The following is a 26,653-nucleotide window of genomic DNA, read 5'->3' on the forward strand; positions in this document are numbered from 1 at the left end:
GGCCACTGTCCGGTCCTCTGGGGCAGCTGCCCCACTTTCCACTCCCGCCAGGCCCGCGTGAGGGTTCCGGTCCCTCCGTGTCGTCACTGACACTTAGTCTTGTCTGACTGTCCCCCTCCCGGAGGCTTTGCTGGGGTCTCGGGGCCCTGGCCCGTGTTTCCCCCACCAGCTTATGGGCCGTGTGGGGGTCTTCCCGGCTGCCCATGGGGACAGTCCTGGACTTGGCAGCTCTGCCTCGGCTCCTGGCCCAGCCTAGTACAAAGACACCCGGCCCAGCAGCACAAAGTGAAACCTTCCGCGTTTGACCAAATGCTGTGCCTTTTGGATCCCCAACGTCATGCCACGCAGGGGACCGGCCACAGGGAGCTTTGTCCTTTGCGCCCCTCGCCCAGCCAGTGCCCCGACGCACAGAGAAGCAGACGCCTCGGTGGCTTCACCTTGACCTTTTTTATTTGCGTTTTTTAAAAACAATTAAATTAGAATACAAATATTAGAAAACCGCGGCCCTCAGCTGCCGGGGCAGCCGGAGGGGGGCCGAGCTGCACAGCCGAGTTTATACAGTAAAACTGAATTTGCCCTCGGCCAGATTGATGTCCCTTTCTTCTTCAGACCTGAAACGGTATTGCTTCCTGACTAGAAGAGCTCTGTTTACACAAAGGAAATTATTCTGGGGCTGGGGGGGAGCAAGGAAAAAAAAAAAAAAAAAAGCAGAACAGAACAGAGGGCAGAGGCGGTGGGAGAACCAAGCGTGGCCTCCAGAGGACAAGGATGCTGGGCGGGGGGCCGGGCACCCAGCCGCGGGTTCCTGGAGGCATCGGGGGCAGTGGTGGGGGCCCCCCCCACGATGGCTGGACCCCTGAGGCCGGGCGAGTCGCTGGCGGGTGGCCCTCGGCCCGGTCCTGTTGGAAGACGAGAGTGAGGCTCCCGGGGGGGTGGGGGGGCCAGGCAGGCCTCGACCCGTTGGAAAACCCAAGAGCAAGAAGAGGGGGAAGGGGCCACCCCACATGGAGAGGGTGGGGGGGGGGGAGTCCCTGCTGCCCCTCCGGAAGTGGCCGCCCGCCCCGCCCGCCAAGGAGGGCCGGCGGCAGCGGCGTCTGTGGACACCTGCGCTGGCCCGTAGGGAAGTTAACCTGAATTGGAGTTACCGAGGTAGCTGCTAGGAAACGGAGACCCCCCCACGCCACACGCTGCCGCACCCTGGGGCCCCGCCTTCCACGGGGGGTCCTGGCCACATGCTGGGTCTTCAAAATACCAAATTATTGCACTTTCAAAAAATACAACACATCTGTGGCTAAACCCTCCCTGGCCCCTCCCGCCCCCCCCCCCCGTGCCCCTGCCCCCCCCCTCCCCGCCCGAACCCACTCCATGGCTTCTTGGCTAAAATGCTCCCTGCTCGGCGGTGCGCTCCAGGGTCTCTGGGCGAGAGAACGTGTTTGCAGAGAAAAAAGAGCAAAAGGAACAGACGAATGTCAAAGTCGTGGCTGCCGCCAGGGAGGGGTGCCGTGCGCCCGTCCGTCTCCCCTGCTGCCCCCACCACCCCCGCGCGCCCCGTCCCTCTGCACCCGCTGGAATGGTCCCTGGATGAGGCGAGGTGGGCCGGGGCGTCCGCGTGCAGCTCCCGGGTCTGCCCGCTGCTGCCCAGGGCCGGCTCAGGCTCCGGGGCTCAGGCTCTGGCTGGGGGAGCAGCTGTGAGGGCGGCTTGCCTTGTTTTTAAGAGTTTGATTTTTTTTTGTGGTTTCTTTTTTTTTTTGTACTTTTTTTTTGTCATTTTACTTTTTTTTAATCCTCCGATTGGAGAGTCCAGAGGTACAGGTGCCAGGAGCCAGGGAAAGGGGTGGAAAAACAAATGAACAACAATAAAAAGAAAAAAAATCACTCCTCCCTCTGTAGCCCGAGGCCCGCCTGCGCCCCATCCGCGTGGTGAGCACCAGGAAAGTCGCGTGTCCAGCCGGTGGCGGCGGCGGCGGCAAGCAGTCAGCAGGCCGACACCAGGCCCTTCGGAAAGGGGCAGCGTCGCTTGGGCCGGGGGCCCTCCTCGTCCTCGTCCTCCTCATCCTCTTCCTCGTCCTCCTCCTCCTCCGAGGACGACGAGCTGTCCAGCGTGAGGTCCACCACGTCGGCTCCCGGCTTCCCGTTCTCCACGCCACCTGCCGCGCTGCCACCGCCACCGGCGCCCCCCAGCGCACCGCCGCCACCACCGCCGTTGACGTTGGGGGCGGACAGGAGCCCATTGGCGTCCGAGGGGCCTGAGGGCGACAGGGGGTGGTGCTCAGAGCGGGCCCATGGAGGCCAGCGAGGGGCAGGGGCCCGGGACGTGGCGGGCGATCGGACAGCACGGAGGTCTCTAGCCAGAGCCCTGAGCCCCAGCCTGCCCGGCTCTCGGGCAGCCGACTCACCCAGCACGAGGATGGGACACTGGGGACTGCAGCTGCGCTCCTTCTCGGCGCGGATCGGGCACCACGAGCCGTCCACCAGGTACTCGATCTCGTCCGCGTCCTGGCACTCACTCAGGATCTTGGAGAGGAGCCTGGAGGGGCGAGGAGCTGATTCCCGGGCCGGCAGGGCCACTGTCACCCGGCCCTGACTGCTTGGACTCCCACGGGACACTCGCTAAGTTAGCTGCTTCCTCCTCCATGGAAGTGGTTTCAAGACAGCGCCCACCAGGGCCTGGGGACCCCTGCCCCGCGGGGGGAAGAGGCCTGCCTGCACCCATGCCTGTGGCTGCCCCCTCTGGCCCACGGCCCCAGCCTCCTGTCCCATCCCCGCACCTCGCCCTCTCTGCAGACCAGGCGCCAGGCGCGCAGGGGTGCGTACTGCTCACAGCCCCTGGAGAGGCTCTGGGGCAGGGCAGGAAGCAGAAGTGGGGGCACTGGATTCCCACACGCCACAGCAACCCCAAGGGAGCACCCAGCGTGAGTCTGGCCCGGCAAGACACGCTCTGGCCTTGGGCACTGTTTCACTAAGGTACTCGGCCAGACCCATTTTACAGATGGAGAAACCGGGGCCCAGGGAGGGCAGGGAAGCTCCCCGAAGCCAACGAGGCCGAAAACCAGGCCACCTGGGCTCCATTCCTGGCTCTGCCCCTTCCCGGTCACGGGGCCTCCACCTCCCCACCAACTCCAGCGGCCGGGAGGCCCACACCGGGCCAGGTCCTGTACAAGGGACATACGTGCCCTAGCGGCAACGGGCCAACCTGGCCCCCAGCATCTGTTCCAGGTCAGAACAGTGCCTGCCTCCATGTAACTTCAACCGCCTCAAACGCAGTCACAAGGAGGGAGACCCTTTCCTGCTCCAGGACACTCCCCCGGGCCACTCACAGACCCGCCACTCCAGGGTCGCTCCACAGTGTTAACACAGCTCTGCCTGCCATGGACGTCTCCGCCAGGACGCCCCAGTCCGCAGCGCCTCTTGCCCCCCGCAGAGCCCAAGCAGTAGGAGCGTCTCTATCTGGCTCAGGTCCCCACGCTCCCCAAGCCAGCTGGTATTCCCTGAAGGCAGAGTCTGGGACACAGTCCTTAGGGAGACCCCAGAATCACCCAGCTCAGAGCCAAGGGTGGGACAAAATACCAAATCCTCAAAGAAACAGAATAATCAAGGACCCTGCCTCCAGGAAGCCTTCCTGGCTATGCCCAGGCCCCATGGGATGCTGGGACTGTGGTGTACGGGGCACAGCCACACCCCCTAGCCCCAGGCCCATCTGCCCTTGGAGCTGTCCAAGCTGCCGCCACTGGAGCCTGGGTGACCCGCTCGAGGCCTGTGGGGGTGGGGGGAGAGGCAGGCACAGGGCCGCACGGCTGCCAGGCCAGGAACAGAGCAGCCATTCAACCCTGGCCCTTGTGCCCGGCCCCAGGGGCCTGCTCACTCCACCCAAAGACCAGACGGCATGGGGACAGTGGGGCACAGCGGGACACAGCAGTTCAGCCCCTCCAGGGAAGGGACCCGGGCTCAGAGCTGGCCGGGCCACCTGTGAGCTGGGCACGCCTAGGACAGGTGACTGTTCCCTCTGAGCCTCAGTCTCCTTATCAGTAAGGTGGGGAAGATCCAGGCCCACCACATCTCGGTACAGTTGGGAGGGATGGCTTGACAAGTGCCCACGTGTGGGGACCAGACGAAGGTGAGCGCTCGAATGTGGCACAGACGTACACGAGCCCCTGCTGGCCGCGGGCCATCCCCGGGCCCCCACACACCCACATCCTGCAACACGCATCTGGGCTGCACAGACTTCTGGGCACTGAGTGTGGCCACAGACCCAGCCTGCGGCCGCTCCCTCCCCACCCCACCCCCAGCACCGGGAGAGGAGATGGGTGTGGCTGGCGTCTGGCCGGAGCTGCCTGGTCAGGTGCTGGGCTCAGTTTCTAGAAACCTAAGACCTGAGCAAAGTTTCCCTTTTGGGGAGAACAGCCATTCTCCCCTCGTCTCCCTGTGGCACGGGGAGGGCCTGGCCGCATGTGGGCGCCACCTGGGACGCAGGGCACCTGAGAGCAGAGGCGGGCAGACGGCTGAGCCTCCCACCTCTTGGAGCGGAGGACGAGCTGGAGGTGGCACCAAGCGCCGTGCGGGGAGCGGCTCTCCGGCTTGTGCAGGGCCCGTGAGCTGGGCTCTCGGGGCCCCTGCTTTGTTGGGGAAGAGCAGACTCCAGGTCCGCGGGGTCCTGGGCCCGGAGAGCCTAAGCCAGCGGCCTCTGCCTGCACCGCCAAGGCCCTGCAGAGCCCCACAGGGAGGACACCCGCTGGCCCTGTGGCCAGGGCTCCAGGGCGGCCCACAAGCCCGGGCGGCAGGGCGCCCGCGGGACCCCAGGAGGAGAGGGCCGTGCAGCCGGCAGCCTCACCCGTCGATGACGAGCTGGTCGTAGGGGGCCGGCTTGTCACACACGGGGCACGTCCAGGTGGGCTTCTTCTCGTTCATCTGCAGGTAGAAGACGGCGTCGAAGCACTGCAGGTGCGCGCAGGTCTCGGCGCGGCAGGGCACCGACAGCCGCATCTTCACCAGCTGCGGGGAGGGGGGCGGTCAGCGGCCCTGGGCGGCCGCGCGCCGCAGGCAGGTGGGGACAGAGGGCGCGCGCGTGCCGACTCACCGGGCAGATGAGGGAGACCCGCACGCCCGTGGTGGCGATCTCGCTGTCGGGGTCCAGGCGCAGCTTCTCTTTGACTGCGGAGAAGGGGGTGGCCGTCGTTAGCAGAAGAGACAGAGGCGTCTGCGCGGGCGGAGCTAGGAGGCAGGCGTTTCCAGCACCCATCGACGCCAGGGCAGGCAGCGGCAAGCACCCTCAGCCCCTCCACCTCGGGGAAGACGGTCCACACACGGGGCACCTCACATCCTCCTCCCAGGACGAGCCACATGGCTCGGCTCTGGGGCTCGGGCCTGCGAGGGTCACCTGCAAAAGCGCCCTGGGCCGCGGCGGGGTGTCTCGCGCAACCTGGCAGGCTGATGGGGCAGGCCGGCCCACATGCCCACTCCGCTGCGCGTTCTCGCCGCCCACAGAAAAGATGGAGGCAAGGGCGAGCCGCCCACAGGGATGTCCGCTGCGACCGTGCGCTCCACGCCAACCATCCCCGGGACTTGGTGAGGAGCGGGATGGGTCGCTCCAGGAAGGTTCTCGTGGCCACCACACACGGAGCCAGGACACAGCGAGGCCCCACTCCTGGACACCCCCAAACCCAGCAGGGGCAGAAGGGAGCCCACGAGCGCGGCCTCTCAGGTGACCAAGTCGACCTAACTTAGGAAGAGCTGGCCGGTGCCTGAAGCCAAAGGCCACGTGCAAAATGCCCACAACAACACACAAGGCCCCTTCGCAACGGTGAGCACGGGGCTGCCAGAGGGACCGAAAGGAAAGGCGCACAGAGCGAACCCCAAGGCAGGTCCGCAGGACGCACGGGCTCCCTCTCCGGACTCTTTGAGGCTCGCCCTGCGTCTGCTCCGCTCTCAGTGGGAAGACTCAGGACTGACCCCGGAGCTGCCCCGCCTTCCTCCACACAAGCCCTGCAGCCCCTCCTCCAGAAGCTCCCCAGGGTCCCGAAGGTCAGCCCTTCACACCCCCACGTGAAGTCCCAGCACAGGGCTCGCCTCTCGGACGGAATGCCAGCGACAGACTCGGGTACGTCTGGTTCTGAAGCCAGGCCCGCTCCTCCCCGGCCGACAGAAGAGGGTTCAGTGCGGCAAGAAGGCCACAGGTGAGACAATCACGGGGCTTCCCGCAGCGACCAGAAACCCCGCGGCTGCCAGCCAAGCTGGGGGCGGGCTTCCAAGAGGAAACCGGGCCATCCGTGCCAAGCAGGAGCCCCAGTGGTCCCACACACCCTATCCAGGCCTCCGCCAGACCTCCGGGTGCCCTGCCCACCCCCCTGCAGGCCAAGGCCTGGATGAAGCCCGCCTGGCCCCCATGCCAATGCCTGTCCCCTCTGGTCACATTGGCCAGTGAGAGGGTGATGCGCAGGCTGGGGGGCCAGCTCTTCGAGGAAAGTGGGCTGGGGTGCATAGGTGGGAGCCCCACCACTCTGCGCCTCAGGGTCCCCAGTGGTCAGATGGGGTCATCGCCTAGTCCCTCCGCCCAGGGCTACTATGAGGATTGGGTCAGAAGACGCAGCAAACAGAGAGAAGAGGGCTTTCCTCTGAACAGAGAGGGCCAGTGGCTTGCCTGAGGCCACACAGCCATCGCACACATGGATGCAAGACGAGAAACAGGCCTGGTTTTGTCTACCCATCCTGGCGGTGGTTCACTTTCAACACACTCCCCGTGTCACCCCTCCACCGCCCCCAACATTGCTGGTCTGGGCTCGGGCTGGGCTCCTTCACCCGGTACCTGCAGCTGTGAATCGGGTCTGCTCCTGCCCCCCGGGCTCCCAGCCCCCACCCAGCAGTCAGAAGCATCGGCCTCGAGCACCCATCCCCCGGGATCTTTCCCAGATGCTGTGGGGGTGACCCCCATGTGCCCGCCCTGCCCACATGCCCCCAGACCTGGCCCCGAACCACCACCCCAAGTGGTCCCGCCCCCCACGTCCGTGCCTCAGGGCCTCTGCGCGGACTGTTCTGCTCCCCTCCTTGTGCATCCCCTGGGGTGACGCGCGGGCCCCGCAGCTCACCCAGCGCCTTGCACAGCTCTGGGTGCTTGACCCCGATGGTTTTCAACCTCTGCAGCAGCTCCGAAGAGGTCAGCTGCCGCACCAGGTACAAGGCCACGGAGTAACTCTGGGGGCAGAAGTCGGGAAGGAGCAGTCAGGCCAAGGCGGGGCCTGCAGGGGGCCGGGGTGGGGGGCAGGCGGGCGGGCCCCCCTCACCTTGCCGTAGTTCCCCCAGGTCACGGTGATGCGGTTGGTGGCCGAGGACAGGTACATGAGGTGGGTGAGGTTGATGGGGCGGCAGGGCCTCTTGGGTTCCACTCCCGGCTTATTGGAGGGGTAGTAGCCCTGGAAGCAGACGCGGGGCTCACACCTCGGAAAGGGCTTCTGTGGCGGCCCCCCTGCCGCGTCCCCCACAGCGGCCCAGGGGTGCCCACTCACCGGGACCGAGCAGTAGCTGTGGTTGACCTTCACGGCGATGTTGGGTGGGTACTGGTCCTCCTGAGGGCTGCTGGTGTCTGAGTAGCAAATTCTGTAATGACAGCGCGCACCGTGAGGCCAGCAGGGGCTATGCACAGAGGGGCGGCCCCGAGGGGGGATGGGCGCAGGGCCGGCGCAGGGGCCATGAGGGCCGCGTCCACGTGGCAGGGGCGCTGCGTTGCCGGACCGCAAGAGCGGCTCTGAGGCCCCGGATCTGGCCTGAGCGAGGCTCTGTGGTGACGGCGCACAGGCAAGGACAGACGGCAGGCGGCGAGGAGGAGCAGGGCTCCACCTCTGACCGCGGAGAACCTGAGACGCCGTCAGGAGGGTGGCGCTGGGGCAGGCAGGGCCGGGCTCCGGGCACGGGGTCTCCGGGCAGGCCCAGGCTTACCTGAGGACGACCTGCACGGCCTTGATCCCGGGCTGCAGTTCTCTGCGCGGCCGCGGAAGCAGAGGGGAGGAGAAGAGCGCTCAGTGAGGCAGGAGAGCCCTTCGCCTGGGCTAGCCAGACAGGGACCCCGCGACCTCCCTCGGCAGCCGAAGACCTCTGGGTGCTGACTGGAACGTTCTCTCCTGCTTACTCACTGTGACTTGGGCAGAGGGCCTCCCCTCTCTTCACGAGGCGGGGCGGCTGTGGGGATTTACTGAATAGGTCGGCGGGCGTAAGCTCGGCACGGCCATGGGGGCGCCAAGCGGCTGCTTCAGTGGGGAGTTACGTCTCAGCAGACACTGGGAATGGCCTCTGTCTCTCGGCTGTTAAGGCTCAGGGTCCTCATCACGGCGATGCTGGCCGGGCAGGACCCCAGGCAGCATCGGGACAGCTACGGGCATTACAACTAGGGGAAGGGGGCCAGGGATGCAGCTCAGCCGCCCACATGGCCCAGGACACCCCCGGGAGCATCCCCCGCAAAGAGGGACCCAGCCCTGACATCAACAGTGCTGAGGGGAATCCTGTTAAAAGGGGGACAGCGGCCCACGTCTGGAGGCTGCAGATTAGAGGCAGGGAGAGCAGGCACATCGGGTCTGCAGAAGGCACCCCTAGCCCAGCCCCTGGGTGGCCCAAGAGCACACGGGCGCAGCGGCCGCTGGGGAGGCCAGCAGGGGTGCGGGGCGCAGCGCACCTGGAGTTCCTGATCAGCTCCACTTGCCTCGGTGTCAGCGCAAAGATGCACGGGCTCTCCTGCAGCTTCTCGCTATTCTGCGGGACTAAAGGCATACTCAGCGTCAGGGGGATGTCCGGTTCCCAGGGAGGGAGCCGGGCCCTCCTCAGAGGGGCAGCAGGGAGCAGGAGGCTGAGCCCCCCCCAGGCAGCCAGGGATGGAAGCAGGACCACTAGGGACGAGGGTGCGGGAAGCGCGGCCCCTGCCGGTGTCACACCGCAGCCCCTGCCGGTGTCACACCGCAGCCCCTGCCGGTGTCACACCGCAGCCTAGGATTCAGGGAACACCCCTAACCCCGGAAGGGCCCCTTGGGAAGCAGAAACCTTCTTAACCCTCTGGGGCTCAGGAGTCTCCAAGGAAGACAGAAGTGCTCAGCCCAGGGAAAGGAGCCTGCCTAGCTGACGGGAGGCAGTGCGACAGACTACATGCCCTTGGGCCAGCTGCTCCCCCTGGGGCCTGTGAGATGCCAGCAACAACTCTGTCCCCACCTCACACCACTGTTCTGGGCACCTGGCAAGTGTTTGCCTGTCTTTGTGGTGCTTGGCACAGGCCCTGCAAGGCACTGCCGGAGGGGACAGAGACGAGCCGGACAGAGATCCCACCTTGGGCATTCATGGCCAGCGGAGGAGGCAGGCAAGTGAAACTGCCCGAAGCTCCCAGTGCAGAAAACAAGAGTCACGGAGCAGCCCCGCGCACAGCAGAAGACGTGAGGAGGGCACAGGGACACCACACACAGAGCCACACTGGCTCTGTGCCCAGTGGGTGCAGAAGTAGAGGAATGTCTGCCAGAGGATGGGGACCCTGGTGGTGACAAGCTGGCATTTCACTGTCCATTAAAACTGCATTGAGAACCCCAGGGGTGACCAGAAAGTCTCTGAACTGAACAAGAAGACACAGTGTTGCAAAACCTGGGAGGGAGCAGCTAACACAGCTGATGAAGGCAAAATCACAGTCTTAAATGCTTCTCCTAAAAAAGACAGAAAAAAGTTTCAAAAGATTGGCTCCTCCACAAGAAACTAGAAAAAGAGCAAATTAAAGCTGAACTTATCAGAAGGAAGTTAAAAGATAAAAACAAAGTCAGCAACAGAGAAAATCAATCAAGTCAAACTTCTTAGATAAGCTACCAGAACAGACAATAAAAAAGAACGCAAGCACACCCACTGCCAGAAACAAAAGATAGACAATAGAAATAGATCCTACAGTCTCTTGGTTTAATACAGGAATGAAACCAACAAACTTATGGCAATAAATCTGATAACTTACATGAAATAGACAAATTCTTCCGAAGTTGCAAATTACCAAAACTCGCACCAAAAAATATGGGAAGCTTGAGAAGCCCTTTATCACTTAAAGAAGCTGAACTCATAATTAAAAACTTTTCCTCAAGGGCACCTGGGTGGCTCAGTTGGTTAAGCATCTGCCTTTGGCTCAGGTCATGATCCCAGGGTCCTGGGATGGAGTCCCGCATCAGGCTCCCTGCTCAGCAGGAAGCCTGTTTCTCCCCCTCCTGCTGTTGCTTCCCCTTCTCGCGCACGCATGCGCTGTCAAATGAACAGATAAATAAAAACTTAAAAACAAACAAACAAAAACTTTTCCACAAAGAAAACTGCAGATCCAATTGCTGAGTTCTAATATTTAAGAAACCATGTAAATAAACTTCTCTGAACTTTCAGAAAACAAAGAGAACAGCAAACTCACTTCACAGGGCTGACATGACCCTTGTATCAAAACCTGACAAAGACTCATCATAAAAGGAAAATTACAGGTAAACACCTCCCATGAACACAGACACGGAAGTCCTCTAGAAAATATCTGCAAATATCCAGGATCTGGGGATTCAGCCCGGGAATGCGAGACGGCATTCTACTCATCTATTAGCCTGGCTAAAATGAAAGAGCGACAACTCCAAGTACCAGCAGGGACGTGGAGCGCGGGCTTCTCTGCCACAAGCACAACCCTTCTGGAAAACTGTCGGCTAACGAAGGTAAACATACACCCAAATGAATGGACATGGGGCTACAAAAAGACTTGCCCAACAGTGCTCATGGTAAACTTATTCCTAAGATCCCTGAACTGGAAACGACCTGAGTGCCTACCAGTGGAAAAGCAGAAACAGACGGTGGTGTGTTCACGCGGTAAAATAAAACGGGTGACCTTGGCGAGTGCAGGGGCAAATCTAAGATCAGGATGGTGAGCCACCGTCAGAGACGCCCAAAGCACCCACTGCACGTCCACTAGGCTGCACCCCCAACAGGACACTAACTCACAGGGGAAAGAATCAGAACGGGAGCTGCCTCCGGGGGGTGTGACCAGGGATGCTGGAGCAACGGTGAGGGGCTTTCCAGGACGGACGTGTTCTGTTTGCTGGCATCTGGGTAACTGGGGTACGTTCACTTGGTAAGACTCCAAGTTCACACTAAGTATCTGAGGACCTTGCTGGATGTAAATTCTGCCTCAATTTAAAAACGCTGGCATCTCTGCTGAATTAGAAGCACCTGACTGGCTCCGTTGGTGGAGCCTGCAACTCCTGATCTGGGGGTTGTGAGTTAAAGCCCCATGGTGGTGCAGAGATGACTTAAAATTAAAATATTTTAATTTTTATTTTTAAAAAGATCTTGCTTGTTTATTTGGGGTGTGGGGTAGAGAGTGCGAGTGGGAGCACAAGACCAGGGGGAGGGGGAGGCAGGCTCCCCACTGAGCAGGGAGCCCAACGCGGGGCTCAATTCCAGGACCCTGAGATCATGACCTGAGCTGTAAGCAGACGCTTCACCAACGGAGCCCCCAGGCGCCCCTAAAATTAAAATCTTTAAAAAAGAAACCCCCACCAACCACACTGAAAAGCTGCCTGATCAGGAGACGAGACGCTAGAGCAGGCCGTCTCGTCACTGCCACGCGCACGACGAGGAACACGGGAGCCGCGCCGAGACAGGCTCCCACACAAAGGATGTCCAAGGCCTGCAGACAGCCCTACTCAGAACGGCTTCCACCAGACGGCCGATGCCCCAAAGCCGCGCCCGCCGAGCCAGCCTGGCGACGATGCACTCCGGGACAGCTGACGGAGGACGAGCATGTGACCCTGACACGGACAGCGAGGAACCCGGGAGCTCTTCTTGCTCTGCTAAGGGGTAACCTGCGAGATGCTTCTGCCAGCTGAAAGCAGCCGGTGCAGGCAGGCGTGCACCACACCCGGGCTCGGGTCACCCTCAGAGGGAAGGGTCTGGGCAAATGCAGGTCCGCTCATCTGCTCAAGGACGGCCACGGTCACCTCCTCGGAGGGACTGGGAGAGGCAGGGAGCCAGCTTTCTCTGAACGGCCAACCTTTCCAACAGTGGCGTGACTGCTGTTCCTACGAAGGGCTGGAGTGCAAACAGTCTTGGTTTTAGTGAGACACGGTCTCTGCCTCAATGTCCCCACTTGGCCTCGTACCATGAAAGGCACCAGAGACAGTCAACAGACAGATGGGTGTTGCTGTGTGTCAATACAGCTTGGTTTAGGAAAACAGGCAGCCTGTGACGTTGGCCCCTGGCCCTAATTGGCCCACCCCAGCTCCAGAACCTTCTGAACTCCAAAACCACAACAGAAGATCACCTATTTAAAACACAAACACAATTTGGATTTAAAACCAGCTCAGACTCAGAAGCCAGATCCCGGGGTTCATAGCCCAGCTCTGCCTGGGGCACACATCCCTGCCCCCGCCCCAACCTGGGTGCCCTCTGTCCACGGGCCACAGTTCCCAGGGCCCAGATGTGGGCCCGTGGATGGAGCTCAGCAAGGGCCGACGAAACCGCCAAGCTGCCGCCATCAATTCCTGCTTGTCTGCCGAGGGCCTGGCTAGTCCCCACAGAGTCCTGGTTGGTGCCCTCGAGGACAGCTAACTGGGGGGTGGGAGTGCACACAGGCCCAGACATGCCCCAACAGCCAAGGGGCAGTTACTCCTTTTTTCTAAAAAAAAGATTTTATTTATTTATTAGACAGAGATCACAAGTAGGCAGAGAGGCAGGCAGAGACAGAGAGAGGAGGAAGCAGGCTCCCTGCTGAGCAGAGAGCCCGATGTGGGGCTCGATCCCAGGGTCCTGTGATCATGACCTGAGCCGAAGGCAGAGGCTTAACCCACTGAGCCACCCAGGCTCCCTGGGGAGGGGGAGGCAATTATTTCTGATGGGGTAGGGTGGGGCTCCCCATACCTAGGGGAGCTGTGAGGGCCGAGTGGGAAGCAGAGAGCACCACCAGTGACCCTACCCGCCGGCCAGGGAGTGCTGTCCCCAGAAACAGAGCAGGCAGTGGGCATGGTCACGGGAGGCCAAGAGTCGGGGGTCCCTTCTAGGGCTGCCACTTCTAGATGACACCCCCGCGGGGATGGCGTTCGGATTTTCTGCTGTGCCATGGGCCCCAGGTGGCTGACAGCTCCCTCAGGAAGCCAAGCAGCCAGTGGGAGGTGAGCCTCAACGGGGACACAGCACACCCTGCATGGTAGGATGGAGGTGGGGGGCCCCCCAAACCCCGGCCTCCATCACCCACTGCCAACGGCCCTCCAGCTGCACAGGGCTGGGCCATAGGCTTCATCCACGACTCCTTGCCCCCAACCCACAGCACCAACTCCCAGCTGGCTCCGATTCTGAAACACACTAGCAAGGTCCCTCCCCCACCACCCCTGCCCCCTGATCTGTATGCGACCCCTGGCTGGCCCCCTGGCTCCCCCAAGCTCACCATCTGCCACTTGAGGGATGCTGTCCTCACCCCTAGTGGTCTTGATTTCACGGCCACCTCCCAGGCCACCTCCTCGTGTTCCCCATGTGCCAAGGACATCCTGCTTTGGGGCCTCTGTGCTCAACATCCTGTCTTCCAGAAGATTCCTCCCCTAGCTACTTAGATGGCCTGATGTCTCCGAAGTCCGCTCAAATGGCGTCAGAATGACAGACTACCCTGATCGCCTTTATTTAGAAGCTGGAAGCCCCCCACAAGGCCCCTGCCATCCTGGTACTGCCCGTACCTCCCCGCCCACTCGATTCTTCTCTACAACACAACTGGGGTGCCTGGGTGGCTCAGAGGGTTAAAGCCTCTGCCTTTGGCTCAGGTCATGATCCCAGGGTCCTGGGATCAAGCTCCGCATTGGGCTTTCTGCTGAGCAAGGAGCCTGCTCCCCGCACCCAGCCTGCCTCTCTGCCTGCTTGTGATCTCTCTTCCTGTAAATAAATAAAAATCTTTTTTTTTTTTTTAAGAGTTTATTTATTTAACAGACAGAGATCACAAGTAGGCAGAGAGGCAGGTAGAGGGAGGAGCAAGTAGGCTCCTGGCCGAGCAGAGAGCCCGATGTGGGGCTCGATCCCAGGACCCTGAGATCATGACCTGAGCCGAAGGCAGAGGCTTTAACCCACTGAGCCACCCAGGCGCCCCAATAAATAAAAATCTTAAAAAAAAAAAAATCAACATAACTTCCCAGTGTCTCTGGCTCTTTGCCAACACCAAACTGACCCCAAAGTGCCTTTGCTGTGTCCCACAGGCTGCCCCAAGGCTGTGGGGGGGCCCTGCGCAGGCTAGGATGAGGAACCCATCCCAGGCCTCAGAGACCCCCAGGAACGAAAGGGAGGGAACCCCCTGCTTCCAGGTCCTCTGGGAGGACTGGGAACTGGCTTCCGGCTCAATCCAAGACACCAAGCGAGGAGCGCAGCATGACCATCTCCGCCCCGGCTGTCAGCCCACCGTGCAAACCACCACCAGCAGAGAACACTTCCTGGCCCGAGCGGATGCTCCCACCATAACGGGGAGCGGGGCAGGTAAAACAGTAGTTAGGGCACAGCCGCTGTTTCGGAGGGCCACACAGGCAAGAACAAGCTGAAGCCTCCAGCAGGGGCCTGATGCTATGTTCTACGACACACACACACTTTCACAAAAGTCACACACCGAAGGAGCGTCAGACAACACCAGACAACACCAGCTCCCGTCAGCTTCACAGCAGCCCCAGGCCGCTCCTCAGCTCCTGCACTGGGCGCCTCCTGCCCTGCTCCCGCTGTAGATGTAGGGAGGGAATGAACTGACCTGGCCCCAGTGTTAAAGAAGAACACCAACAAATGAATAAACCTCGTCAGGGCTGGAGGCAAGGCCATGGAAGCGTGGGGGGTGGCGAGAAGGTGAGGGAAGGCGAGGAGGAAAGGAAGATGAGCTTCAGGTTAGGTGACCGGGGTGGAAAGAGCCAGGCAGCGTCTGAAAAAGTGGGACAGACAGAAGGTATAGCACGTGCAAAGGCCCTGGGGTAACACTGGGCCTGGCGTTTCGGAGAACTAGCAAGGCAAGGGGAAGGGAGAGAGGAGACGAGAGCAGGGAAGAAACCAAGCAGAAAAGTCAGCTGGTCATGGGAGGGTTCTGAACAGAGGAAGGACATACTGAGCCAGCTATTTTAAAAATTTCCTCTGGCTGCTGAGGGAGACTGGCAATGTGGAGGAAGGAAAGCAGGAAGGCGGCTGTACAGGTGAGCTGCGGGGAGCGGGGGGAAGGCTCCGGCCTGGGAGGTTGGCCCACCTGCCCCTGGAGCTGTGAGGCCAGACTTGGGATGCCACGGGACCACCGCAGCCCCAGGGCACAGGAGGGACCCGAGGACCCAGAGAGAGAGCACACCCCTGCATGGAAGCCCCACCGGGCCCATGGATGCACATAGGCCCTCTGCCTCTGTGTACCCCAGGCGCTAACACCCACCTCAGAGAGGACCCCAGGAAACGAGACCCAGGAAAGCTCACCAGATCCCGACCGCGAAGCCCTCAGGGCAGTCCCAACCGCCGCCACTCGCCCCATGGCCCGAGAAGCTTCCACTCGCCCCATGGCCCGCGCAGCTTGGCCATGGCCTCCCTCTGGCCTTGGCCTCCCTCTCCTCCCACACCACACCTCGCTCCAGGCCCGACCACTCCCGTTCTGGAGCCTTCGCTCCCTGCCAGACCTGGGCCTGCTCCTTCCCCGGTCAGGCTTCTGGCTACTCAGCCCTCAGGTCTGGAACGGGGCCTCCGCCCGGAAGCCTCCTACCTGCCGCCTCCGCACGAATGCATCCCCGAAGCTCCCGGCCCGACGCCCTGAGGAAGCACAGCGTTCCTCCCCGGGCCCATTCCTTCGCCTCTAGTGAAGCTTCCTGGCCAAACACACCAGGGTGGGGACCCCACATCTCCCCTGCTGCTTGGGTGATGCCAGCCCAAGGCCAGAGAGGCCGGACGAGGGACACACGTGTGCCCTGCCTAACAGGGCAGCCGCTGGACCAGCAGTCCCCAGCCAGTGCTGGTGCTGCCACCCTGCAGGGCATGGAGACAACCAGCAGACCCTCGGGAGCTGTCCCGACATGGGGTGGCTCCTTCACTCTGCAGTAGGGACCCAGCCCCCCAGCCCGAGACACTGGCCACAGGACACGGCGAGCCCCACGGAGCAGCACTGCACCAGGTCGCGTCTCCTTCCTTCTGCCCGTAATCGCACGCCTCACGCCAGCCTCTCCTTTCTCCCACGCACCTGGCGGAGCTCTGGGCCTCCTCGGTCACACTGCGGCCACTCACAGCCTAGGTGGCCGTCAGATGGGCTGCGGTGGCATGCCCAGGATGGCGTTCCCTGGCTCCCCCGTGGGTTCTGCGGGGGTCAGGAATCAAGTGCCCTGGAATGGCTCGGACAGCCAGGACCTCTGAGCTAAGAGACCTGAGGTCCAGAACCTTCATGTGCTTCAAAATGGGTACCCCTCCCCCCCCAGAGGTGCAGAGCACCGAGGACTCGGGAAGGAGTGAGAGTCGGGAAGATGGCTGAGCCTGCGGCCCCAGGACCCCATCCTTGGGACGCTGTGTGACCTTGCGTCAGTTTCCCGATCCTTCCAGGGGCCCGGTCCCGCTGGAGCAGATCGTCCGTCTCCTCCCAGCTCCATTATCCTCCTCCCCTCCCCCAACCCAAACATTCCTCTCCCTGAGATTTATGTCTCCTCTGCGCCGGGCGCACTCTCCGTCCCGAAGCTGGAGCCGGCCAGCAGCTCTTCCGGGGAAACAGACCGGAGTGTCTGGACCTCGTTCTGGTCAGCGGGTCATGGTCAGGAGCGAGGGGGAAGGGGACGCCAGCTGAGCCCGAGCCCGGAGAAGGGACTCTTGGGCAATGCCAGCACTGCACAAGTCACCACAGGGAGGCCCCCAGGTGGGGGAGTGGGCGGCCCAAAGTGCTGGCCTCGGAACAGAGGGGACCAGGCGGCTTCCGGGCCAGCTCTGCGCTCCACGAGGACTCTCCCTAGGGACCTGGCAGGCGCGGGGGTCCCTGAGGACGCAGCCCCAGGGAAGGGGTACATTCAGGTTGGGGCGGGGAAGTGGGTGGGAGCCAGGGAGGGCGGGGTTGGCCTCTTTGTTCTGAGCTGCCAGCAGAGTAGTTCCTGGTGTAGACAGGGGAGCAGACTCTCCCGGAGATCAGGTGACTGGGGTCCCCGGGGGCTCAGGGCAAAGTGATGCATTGTGGGGCGGGAATGGGATCGGGCCATGCAGGAAGGAAGCTCGTGGTCCAGGCAGGGGAGGGAGGCTGCTGGCCCCCGAGTTCAAAGTCACCTCTGTCCCCCGCCCAGTGCCAAGCCTGACTTACTGCTTCCCAGTGAAAACCCAGCCTCCCTACTGTAAACATCACCCTTGAGTCCTGAGGAGCCCGAACTGCGTGACCTTCAGAGCCAGCCAGCCCCAAGGCCCCCAGAGCCTGCTGGAGAGCCCCTGGGCACAGGGAGGGAGTTCCAACACACAGAGAGGGAAGTGGGGAGGAGTGGAGCTAGGGCAGGGGTGGGGGCCGTCCTGGAGAAACTGAGGAAAGGGCCTGGGCTCTCCAGCCCTGCCACGCCAACCCCATGCCAGGGGCTGCCAGGCCAGCTCACTCCCCACCTGGGGGCCGGCGACCACACTGCCCGAGGGAAGGCAGGAGAGGGCAGAGCCTCGGGTTGAAACGGAGCTTTGGGACTCCAGGGTCTGGAGCACCAGGCACTCCTTCCTCCACCTCCTGCGGCCTCACCGGGACCACTGCCCCCTCACCCAACCTCACGAAGCTCAAGGTCTACAGGAAGGAGGAAAAGAGGCAGCTGCAGTCCCGTTTCCCCGCAGCTAGGGCTGGACCGAGTGGGCCGGCTGGCGCAGGGCTGGCGTGGAACTCACCATGCACAGAGGGGCCCCTTGGCTGAGCCAGACGGGATGCTGGGTCAGCAGGAGGGGCGGGAGAGAACCACACAGCAGGGGGCGTGGCGGGGCCATGACCTTAGCTACAGTCGGCAGAGACCAACTCACAGCCCAGGCCGGAGCCTGGTGTGCAGCAGGGGCTCGGTAAAGATGCGGGGGGCTGAGCGGGAGCCGTGGATGAGGGCCACAGCGGAACAGCCCAACCCACTGTGCCCACAGGCACTCAGGGCACCTCTAGGCCCTAAGCGAGGAATGCCAGAGCGAACCCTCCCCACGACGGGGAGCCCTGCTTGCTCCCTGCCGCGTCCCCCACGGGGGGCTTCCACAGGCACCCCTCCGCAGGCCCTCAAGGGAAGAAGATGGAAGAAACGAGAATGACGGCGAGAGAGGCCTCCCAGGACCAGGCGGGCACCTGGTCAAATCCCAGGGGCCCCAAGAAGCCCGTGGCCCTAGACGTGCCATCAGGAGCCCTGGAGGCACGGACAGCCGAGAGAGGGCACGCGCGGGAGGGAGCACGTGAAGCCGAGACCAGGCTGATGCCCACCGGGCCCCCACATCACAACTGCCGGTGAGGCGCCGGGGCCTGTCTGCCTGTGGCGCTCCATCAACCTGGGGGCCAGAGAAATGAGCAGAGAGAGGAACCACAAGGCCCTGGCACGGTCTCCTCCAGTCCCGGCAGTGTCCCATCTCTCGGGAGCACACTAGCAGCTCCCTAACCAGCAGGCCCGCGGTGATCAGCCTGAGCCCACTGGCAAGGCTGCTCCCAAAGCTGCCCAGCAGGAAACAAGCTTTTTGTGGGGGGAAGGAAGGAAGAAGGTCAGACGCAACTTCCAGCCTTTCCGCCGCAGGGCGTGAGAGCATGGAAGCCAGCATCCCCGGTGGCGCCCAGTGACACCCACCCATTTAGGGTGAGCCTGGTATGGTCCCAGGCCACAAGGCACAGAGCTGGCCTATGTGACCGATGAAACGTGGAACACAAAGACAGGCTGCTTCCAGGTGGAGGTCAGAGAAACAACGTGGCTTCCGGCTGCTCCCACACGTACTGTCTGTCCGCACACGAACCCTCCCACCCCCACGTCACTGGTTCCGGAGGAAGCAAACCACCATTCCACACTGCGGGGACGCTTCCACAGGCCACAGAGCCCGCACGTCAAGAACTGAGGTCTCCAGCCAACAGCCAGCAAGAAACCGAGACCTGCCAGCAACCATGGGAGAGGGCAGCCCCCAGCCCTAGCCCGGCCTTCGGATGAGACAGCCTCCAGCCAACAGCCCGACAGAGACCGCACCAGTGTGCACGCATCAGGACCACTCAGCTAAGCCACTCCCGAGTTCTGACCCTCACAAGCCAGGTGTCTGGGATGCTAAGCTGCTGAGAATCAGGCTTATTCACGAGACGACCCTATAGGTCGCTAACAGAAAGACCCAGAGGTGGCTCCTGCGCTTCCTGGGAGGGAAAGCTCCCCTGTGACGCCTTGGCTCTCACTGCTTCCCAGAAGACACTCCGGGGCGGTGACGTGCTGGCCACAGGCACTGGGGAGAATGCAGAGGGGGGGACCCCCACGCCCGCTCCTACCCCCGGGGTGGGGGCAGACTCACCCAGCTCTGTGGGCTTCAGCAACTCGTCCAGCATGTTGAAGAAGGGCAGTTTCACCAGACGCACTTCTGGCTTGAGGGTCTTGGCGGGCAAGCGTCCAAGTCCATTCAAGTACTTCCCGTAGAGCACGGGATAGTCAATGTTGGGGCCCGAGAGGGGAGTCCTGGGCACCGTGCCAGCCCGGTCGTAAGTTGAGTGCATGGTCAGGGGGTCCATGGGCCGGTGGGGCTGGGGGACAGGCTCTGAGCTCTTCTTGGCGTAGCGTGTCTCGTACAGCTCCTTGATCTTCTTGAACAGCTCAGGGCTACAGTCAAACTGGACCAGCTGGAGGGCCCGGGTGACGAGTTCGTGTTTAAGTCCACTCTTACTCCGGCCAACAAAACCCAGGAGCATCTGAAGATCGGAGACTCGGAAACTCATCACCATGTTCTGGGGAAGAGCAACAACAGGAACACACGCTCAGAGGAGACACAGCCAGATTCAGGGACTGCGAATGGGGCAAGGGGCTTCCTGGAGCCACCTGCGCCCTAAATGGGGGGACAGCAAAGTGAGAGCCCATCGGGGGCTGCCTGGCCCTGCCCCCAGGTCCCCCTCACTCTAGCCGCAGGAGCAGGAGCCCAGGAGGAGGAGGAAAAGGCTTTGGCCCCAGGCCCACGGGCCCAGGCTCAGTCCCTTCCATGCCTGTGCTCAGGCCCCCGCTCACCCATCCCCGTGATGCCCCCTCCCCAGCTCAGCCCTGCTCCCCTCCTCCTCTTCAAACCTTCCTCAGCACTGCCCACGCAGCAAAAGCTTCTGACCGCCCCCCAGCACACACCACTGCCTTCTATTTTAGGTTCTCTTCTCCCATCTTCAAGCCTGAAAGCATCCCCAGGGCAGGGACTGGGAATCTTGCTTTACCCGTAAACAACCTCAGCCACTCCCTAGCCAAGAACACTAACGGCCTCTCGGACCCTCAGTATCTTCGTCAGGATGACAGGATCCACTTCGCTGGGATGTGGGAACGACCAGAGGAGGTAACATACGGAAAGCAGAGTAAATCAGCTTTGGCCACAAACATGTTTTCCCTTCCGTCTGGAGGATGGGAGCCACGACTCAATAGTCATCACCTGCCAGGAGCCGCACGCGCAATCACATACTTAACTCTGACTCCTAAAACACCACTGCCAGGCCCGGGGGAGCTTCACGTTACAGCCAAGCTTCACACCTAAGCCTGACTCTAAAGCCGGGGGCAATTTCTGTCCCTCGCACTACGGGTGTCCACACGGAGCTGAGGACAGGCGAGCGTCAAACGTCTGCTGACCACTTCAGCAGGCCCTCCTCACCTCGGTACTGTGGATGTTGGGGCTAGATTGTTCTCCAGGGTGGAGGTGTCCCGGGCGCTGTGGGGTCCTCGGCAGCATCCCTGGCCTCTGCCCACTCGACGCCAGGAGCCCCCTCCCCAGTCCCATGGTGACAATCACAAATGTTCCCCAGACACTGTCCAGTGTCCCCTGGAACAGGATCGGCCCATCGAGAACCGTGGACCTGAGAGAAGGCTTTGAGAATCCAGCAGCCCCAGAGGCAGTGAAGTGATCTGCGGCGCAGTGACGCAAGTGGTCTGGCAGGGTCCCTCCAAATCGCTCAGACCAAACACGGGAGTTCAGCTGATGCCAGTGTTTTCCTTGGGGCGGCCTGACCATGGCCCGGCCTCGGGGAGACTCTGGGACGCCAAGGGGAGGCACGCTTCCCCACATGCTACATAAGCAAAACATCCTTGAAGAATGGATGGGCCAGCGGGCTTTCAGGGCCACCCACACCGAGCCCCAAAGCGGGCCTGTGATGAACGAAATGTGGTGGGAAAAAGACGCTTCCAGTGGGATGGGGAAGATGGGTACCAGTGACGAGGGTGCCTAAGGAAAGCTGGCTGGCACCGGGCAGGACGGCACCCAAGGAAATCCATAGCGCCCTTAAATTCAACCTGAGAGCCTGACAGTTGGAGGTGGGTGGGAACCCTGCCAGGGTGTTTACGGAGCGGTCTCAGTGTCAGAAGGCTCTGGTGTTGCCCGTTTCCTGGTTGCCGAAGGGTGAGGCATGGTGTCTGACGGCAGCACCAAGACTCAGGGGCCCTGGGTCCTCCGGCCTCTCTACACACTGGGCACCTCATCTAGCCGCGAGAGATGGGAACCCTCTAAGAACACTCCCAGCCACACACGAGGCTCCCACAGGCGGCAGAAGGGCTGTCAAGGAACCAAGCGACAGACAAAACGCGTGCGACTGCCCCGTCCTGCCTGCAAAATCTCAAAAGGGAGCCTCTTCCTGCAGTGGGGCCTTCCTCCGGCTCCCAGGCGACAGACTTGGAGATCTATCATCCGCCACGCTCCAGGGCTCTCCCCGGCGGTGAAGCGCACCAGGATCCACGCCCACCAGGCAGGTGAGAAGACTCAGGCCCCATGAAAGAAGCGGCTGGCCCAAAGCCTCCGTGTCAGAGGCAGAGTCCACTGGACTCCCGCGGGCACTACCTCCCACTCCCACCCAGCTGTCTGGAGGACCTGAGGACCCTTCCATCCCAGCACACCCCCTGCCTCGGGACCAGAGCAGTGAGCTGGCCCTCGGAGAGCCCGGAACGCTTGTGAAAACAAACCTTCCTTGGCCTGACCTCCTACCTGGAGCAGAGAAAATGGGCTTGCAGGCAAGATGTTTCTTCTGCAAGAGGCCCAAGGCCTTGGAGGGGAGAGGCGATGTCACGTGGAAGCTGCCTGCCCTCCACGGCGCCAAAGGCAGGTGGGCTCGGGGTGCCGAGTCCGACCACAACACGTCTTCTAACATCACCCGGCCCCTGGGAGCGCCCTGCCCCCGCCGAGGCCTAGCCCTCGCACCAGGCTGGACATCCAGGGGCCGCGAGAGCATCCTGGGGCACATCCCTCAAGCTGCCATATGTTCACGACTCAGATTTCTCAGCAGCTGCCATCACCAAGGAGGCTGCCCTTGACACTGGGAGGGGGACAGCGTGAGAGGGGCACAGCCGTTCCGGAAGAAGCCCCAAGCGCTTTGCAAAATCACTTCCTGCCTTGGCTTCATCCTTCCCTGCCTCCCTTCAGGTCTGTTTATAAACAGCACCAGGCCCCGATGGCTTCCATGGTCTCAGCTCCGGGCCTGCTTGAAGCTGTGTGGAAAAGCATCAGGCTGGATAGGTCTGCTGGGCTTAACTGAACCGGCCTCGCATACAGGTTCCTTGGAGCATGGGGGAAAGTTAAGGTCTTTATCTCCAGGAAATGGGAGATCAGTGAAAAATGCTACCATCCCAAGGGGTTCTCAGACTGCCTCTCCCCCAAGCCCTCTGAGGGGCCACACCTGAAGAGTCTGATTTCCAAGTTTACCAACAAGCTCCCCCCTTTCTTCCCACGGACCAGCCAGTTTTGCACCCCAAAAGATGCAATCTCCAGCTCCTAGCACGAAAGGCTGGGTAAGCACCTGGAAGAAGGGAACGCTTCAATGACGCGTCCGGTGCTCCACAGCGACAGAGACCAAAGGAAGGCTCCCGAGGCTCAGAGCTAGCTGTGCCACTGAACGGAGGCTCCCGTTCTAGAGAACTTGGAAAAAGGGTCAACTTGATTTAATTGGGATGGGGGGCCCCAGCCACCGGAGGGTCAAGTGGAGTTCATCAGATCATATTTCAAAGCCATGGATGGGGCCTTGAATTGAGTCCCTACCCTCTGGCAGGGGTGGGGGCAGGGGCCGGGGCCCAGACTCACAGCCCCATGGGACTACTGAATTTCAGGACTCCAGGGGACCTCATGCCCACCGGCTGCCGCCATGGACTTGCAGAGTTCAGACTTCTGCATCTCCAGGGCAAGTCCCAATTTCTCAAAACCCTAGAGAAGGGCAGAGTGCGTAGTACAGGCATTGAGGTGGACGCTTCAGGAGGAAGGGGGCTTCATTTCAGATCTCCGAGGGAAGGGAAGGGAGATGGAAGGAGAGAGAGAACAGGAGAAAGGAAACATTTACAGGTCAGGACCCTGGGGTGGGGAGACCAGCGGGAGGGCGGGGGCGGAGCCTCTGTCCAGAGGAGGTCCAGTCCCCCACCTCCCTGCCATCAAAGACCTTGAGTAAACTTCTCAGGGAAGGGAACAATCCTAGTGTAGTTTGGGCAAGGGCTCTGGAGCCTCACCGTTGGGAAAGCACCTGGAAGAAGGTACATCCCTAGAAGAGGGATGGCCTCTATGGGATGTGGAACCCAAACCCCAAAATGGAGTATGAGAGAGAAGCACTGAGAGCACTGAAGAAAGAGACCAGGGACTCTCCATAGAGCAACACAAGAAACCAGCAAAATAGGAGAGGAAGCCTCTGCAGGCAGAGCTGGGGTGCGTAAAGGGATCTGAAGTAGTGTTCAGGAGCTGTGCGGAGGGAGCACGACCATCTCAGTAGACTCACTAGGGTATACGGGAAAACAGTCACTACGGGGCCTGATCTTGCTAGTGTAAAGTTTAGAGACCCCAAGAGCAGAGTCCAAAACCTCACAGATGCGGTCCCGAGGGTAGACAGGGGAGGAAGGCAGAGCCCAGGACCCAAAACTGAGGCGAGAAGGAGGAAGGCGTTAAACTGGGAACAAGGGTCAGGACTCCATCCCAGGCAGGAGAGCAAACTCGAGTGACACGGTGCCCACTCCGAGGACGAGAGAGATGGTGCCAGGAGGGGGGCGGGGCTCTGGGACCAACGCGGGAGCAGAACTAGGGGTCCAAACTCCAGGCCGGGGTACGAACCCCAGGAGCACACTGTATCTGGGGGCGCTTCAGGACGCCCTCATCACCCCGGAGGGTGGAATCGGTGGCAGAAGGGTCAGGGGACCCTTCAGAGGAGGAAGTCGCCAACCCCAGCTGGCCTGCTGGGTGGGGAGTCTGAGACCCAGATGCCAGCCCTCGGTGCCAGGGGGGGCGGAGAAGCGAAGACGCTCCCCCCAGCCCACAGAGCAGGAGCCCGGCTCAGGGCGAGGAGGGGACGAGCAGTTCGGCCCGTCATGCTGTCCGGGGGAACTGTGCCTCTAGCTGGGAGGCGCGGCCCTGTCCCCCGTGCTTAGGGAGACTGGACCCCAACCACTCGGGCCGCGGGGGGGGGCGACCCCGCCCCAAGCCCGGGAACCAACCCCCAGCGCGAAGGCTGGGGTAAGGTTTGGGGGACCCCGCCCCCGGCCTCCCCGCCCCCCGCCCGCACCCGGCGCGCCAGGGCCAGGGGCGGGCGAGGGGGCTGGGCGGCGAACCGCGACCGGGCCGCGCCGTGGGGCCCTAAGAGGAAGGCGCAGACCTCCGCCCGCCGCCCGGCCCCCGCCCCCTCTCCCGCCCGCCCGGGCCGGCGCCGCCGCCGCTCACTCACTTTGGCCTCCACCAGCTCCGCCGCCATCTTGGCCACCAGCGTCCCCCGCGCCGGGAGCCCCCAGCCGTCGCGTCACGTGACCGCCCGCCACCCGCGGGCGGGGCCGTCGCGGCGGCCAATTAGCACCCGGGCGCCCTCCTACCCCCCGAAGGCGCGCGCTGCTGCTCAGTGCGCAGGCGCATGCGACCGCCGCCCGGGCCTCGGGCCAATCAGGGCTGCCCGACACCGTCTCCCCCCCCTTTCCTCCCGCGGCGACCACGCCCACCCCTGGCGGCGTCTGTCCACTTAAAGGGGTACGAGCTCCGCACAGGTGGGGGCGCGTGCTGGGTCCCGGGCTGGGAGGGAAGGAAGATGAGAGGGGGCGGCGGGGACAACAATGCAGCCAGGTGCAGCGGCCCGCGCGCGGGGAGGGAGGCCAGGTGCGCGCCCGGATGCCCGGCGGCGTCGGGGGAGGGGACGGGGACTCCGGCGCCGCGGCCGCCAGCGCGTGCAGCCGGGCTCCCCGCCGTCCAGCACCGCACAGCCGCGGCGGGCCCGGCGCGGTGCACATCCGGGTCCTGGCGCGGCGCCCCCCGGGCCGGCCCTGGGCGGGGGAAACCAGGACCCCCCCACCCCCCAGCTTCCCGCGGCTCTCTCTGCCCCGCCCCTGCGGGCGACCCTCTGCGGGTCCCGCCTCCCCACGCACAGTAACCTTTGGAATCTGCACGAACTGGAGCCTCCCCTGCTCTAGAGCCCTCCTCGGCTCCCCAGCGCCCGCGAGCAGCGGAGCTCCAACCTGCCTGCGTCCGGAGCAAGAGGACAAAAACGTGTGTTCCAGGCGCGCCCGGCTGGCTCCGTCGGGAGCGCGAGCGCCTCTGGACGGCGGGGTCGTGAGTTCCAGCCCCAGCCCCACGTTCGGGGGCGAGTTGACTTGAGAGAGAATAATATTTTAAAATGTTTTTAAAAATGTATGTTCCAGGGCTCGTACCCTGGGTTCATGGTTCTCAAGGCAGGAATTAAGAGAAATTGAAGGAAACACTCCAAATCACTCAGTTACAAAGTATGTTAGTGTGATTTTTTTTTTTTTAAGATTTTTTTTTTATTTAGCGGAGAGAGAGCGCGCGCACGCCAGCAGAGGGAGGGGGAGGCAGGCTCCAGCTGAGCGGGTGGCTGGCTGGGAGGCTCCATCCCAGGACCCTGGATCATGACCCGAGCGGAAGGCAGAGGCCTAACTGACTGAGCCACCCAGACGCCCCTGTTAATGGGATTTTTTTTTTTTTTAAGTGAGAATGCAAGAGAAAAAAATCCACCATGATGAAAATATAAAAAATTTTAAGACAGAATCCAACTCCAATTGGCATGACTTCACTGATCTAATTTTACAGGATAAAAAAAAAAAAAAGATTTGATTTATTTGTCAAAGGGAGAGAAAGTGTGAGCGCAAGCAGGGGGAGCAGCAGGCAGAGGAAGAAGCAGGCTCCTTGCTGAGGAAGGAGCCCCACCTGGGACTCGGTCCTAGGAGCTGGGGATCAGGACCTGAGCTGAAGGCAGAAGCTTCACCGACTGAGCCACCCAGGCGCCCTACAGGGTTTGTTTTATTATTACTACCATATTTAAGTTTTTGGAACCATTTTCAGACTTGCAAGAAATCCCAAAGATAGCACAGAGTCTTACCAACCCTTCCCCCAGTGATAACCTCTAGTCTACCAGAAACACCGTGTGTTGTCAAAACCAGGAAAGTGGTGCTGGTACCATACAGTGCCCTCAGGTACAGATGTTTACATTTCTCCGGTTTTCATATGTACTTTTTGGTGGCGGTGAAAGCCGATCCCATGTGTAGATTCTTGCCACTAATGGTTCAAGGTGCGATCGCGGTATGACCGCTGTGTT

The 26,653-nt window shown here is 61.9% G+C and overlaps 1 protein-coding gene across 1 annotated transcript; it reads right to left on the minus strand.

The window, feature by feature from the left end:
* Window positions 1–432: 432 nt before the first annotated feature.
* On the minus strand, window positions 433–24,893 carry PIAS4 (protein inhibitor of activated STAT 4). Its single transcript, XM_045086543.1, has 11 exons — window positions 24,785–24,893; window positions 19,441–19,867; window positions 8,657–8,741; window positions 7,927–7,968; window positions 7,497–7,587; window positions 7,275–7,403; window positions 7,080–7,185; window positions 5,075–5,148; window positions 4,829–4,989; window positions 2,397–2,527; window positions 433–2,246 (listed from the first exon to the last, which is right to left on the minus strand). The coding sequence occupies exons 1-11, from the start codon at window positions 24,809–24,811 to the stop codon at window positions 1,975–1,977; spliced, it is 1,545 nt and encodes a 514-aa protein (XP_044942478.1). The 5' UTR covers window positions 24,812–24,893; the 3' UTR covers window positions 433–1,974.
* Window positions 24,894–26,653: the final 1,760 nt, after the last annotated feature.

This window comes from Mustela putorius, unplaced genomic scaffold (genome assembly GCF_011764305.1).
Source record: "Mustela putorius furo isolate JIRA1106 unplaced genomic scaffold, ASM1176430v1.1 tig00000095_pilon_pilon_pilon, whole genome shotgun sequence".
Lineage (NCBI taxonomy): Eukaryota > Metazoa > Chordata > Mammalia > Carnivora > Mustelidae > Mustela > Mustela putorius.

Bases quoted from the DNA above. Each gene is read 5' to 3' on its own strand.
- PIAS4 (XM_045086543.1), bottom strand. From the start codon at position 24,811: ATGGCGGCGGAGCTGGTGGAGGCCAAA. The intron at 8,742-19,440 runs GTGAGTCTGCCC...GTATGCCTTTAG, and splicing joins GCTGAAGCCCACAGAGCTGG to TCCCGCAGAATAGCGAGAAG. The intron at 4,990-5,074 runs GTGAGTCGGCAC...CCCTCCCCGCAG, and splicing joins GGGTCTCCCTCATCTGCCCG to CTGGTGAAGATGCGGCTGTC.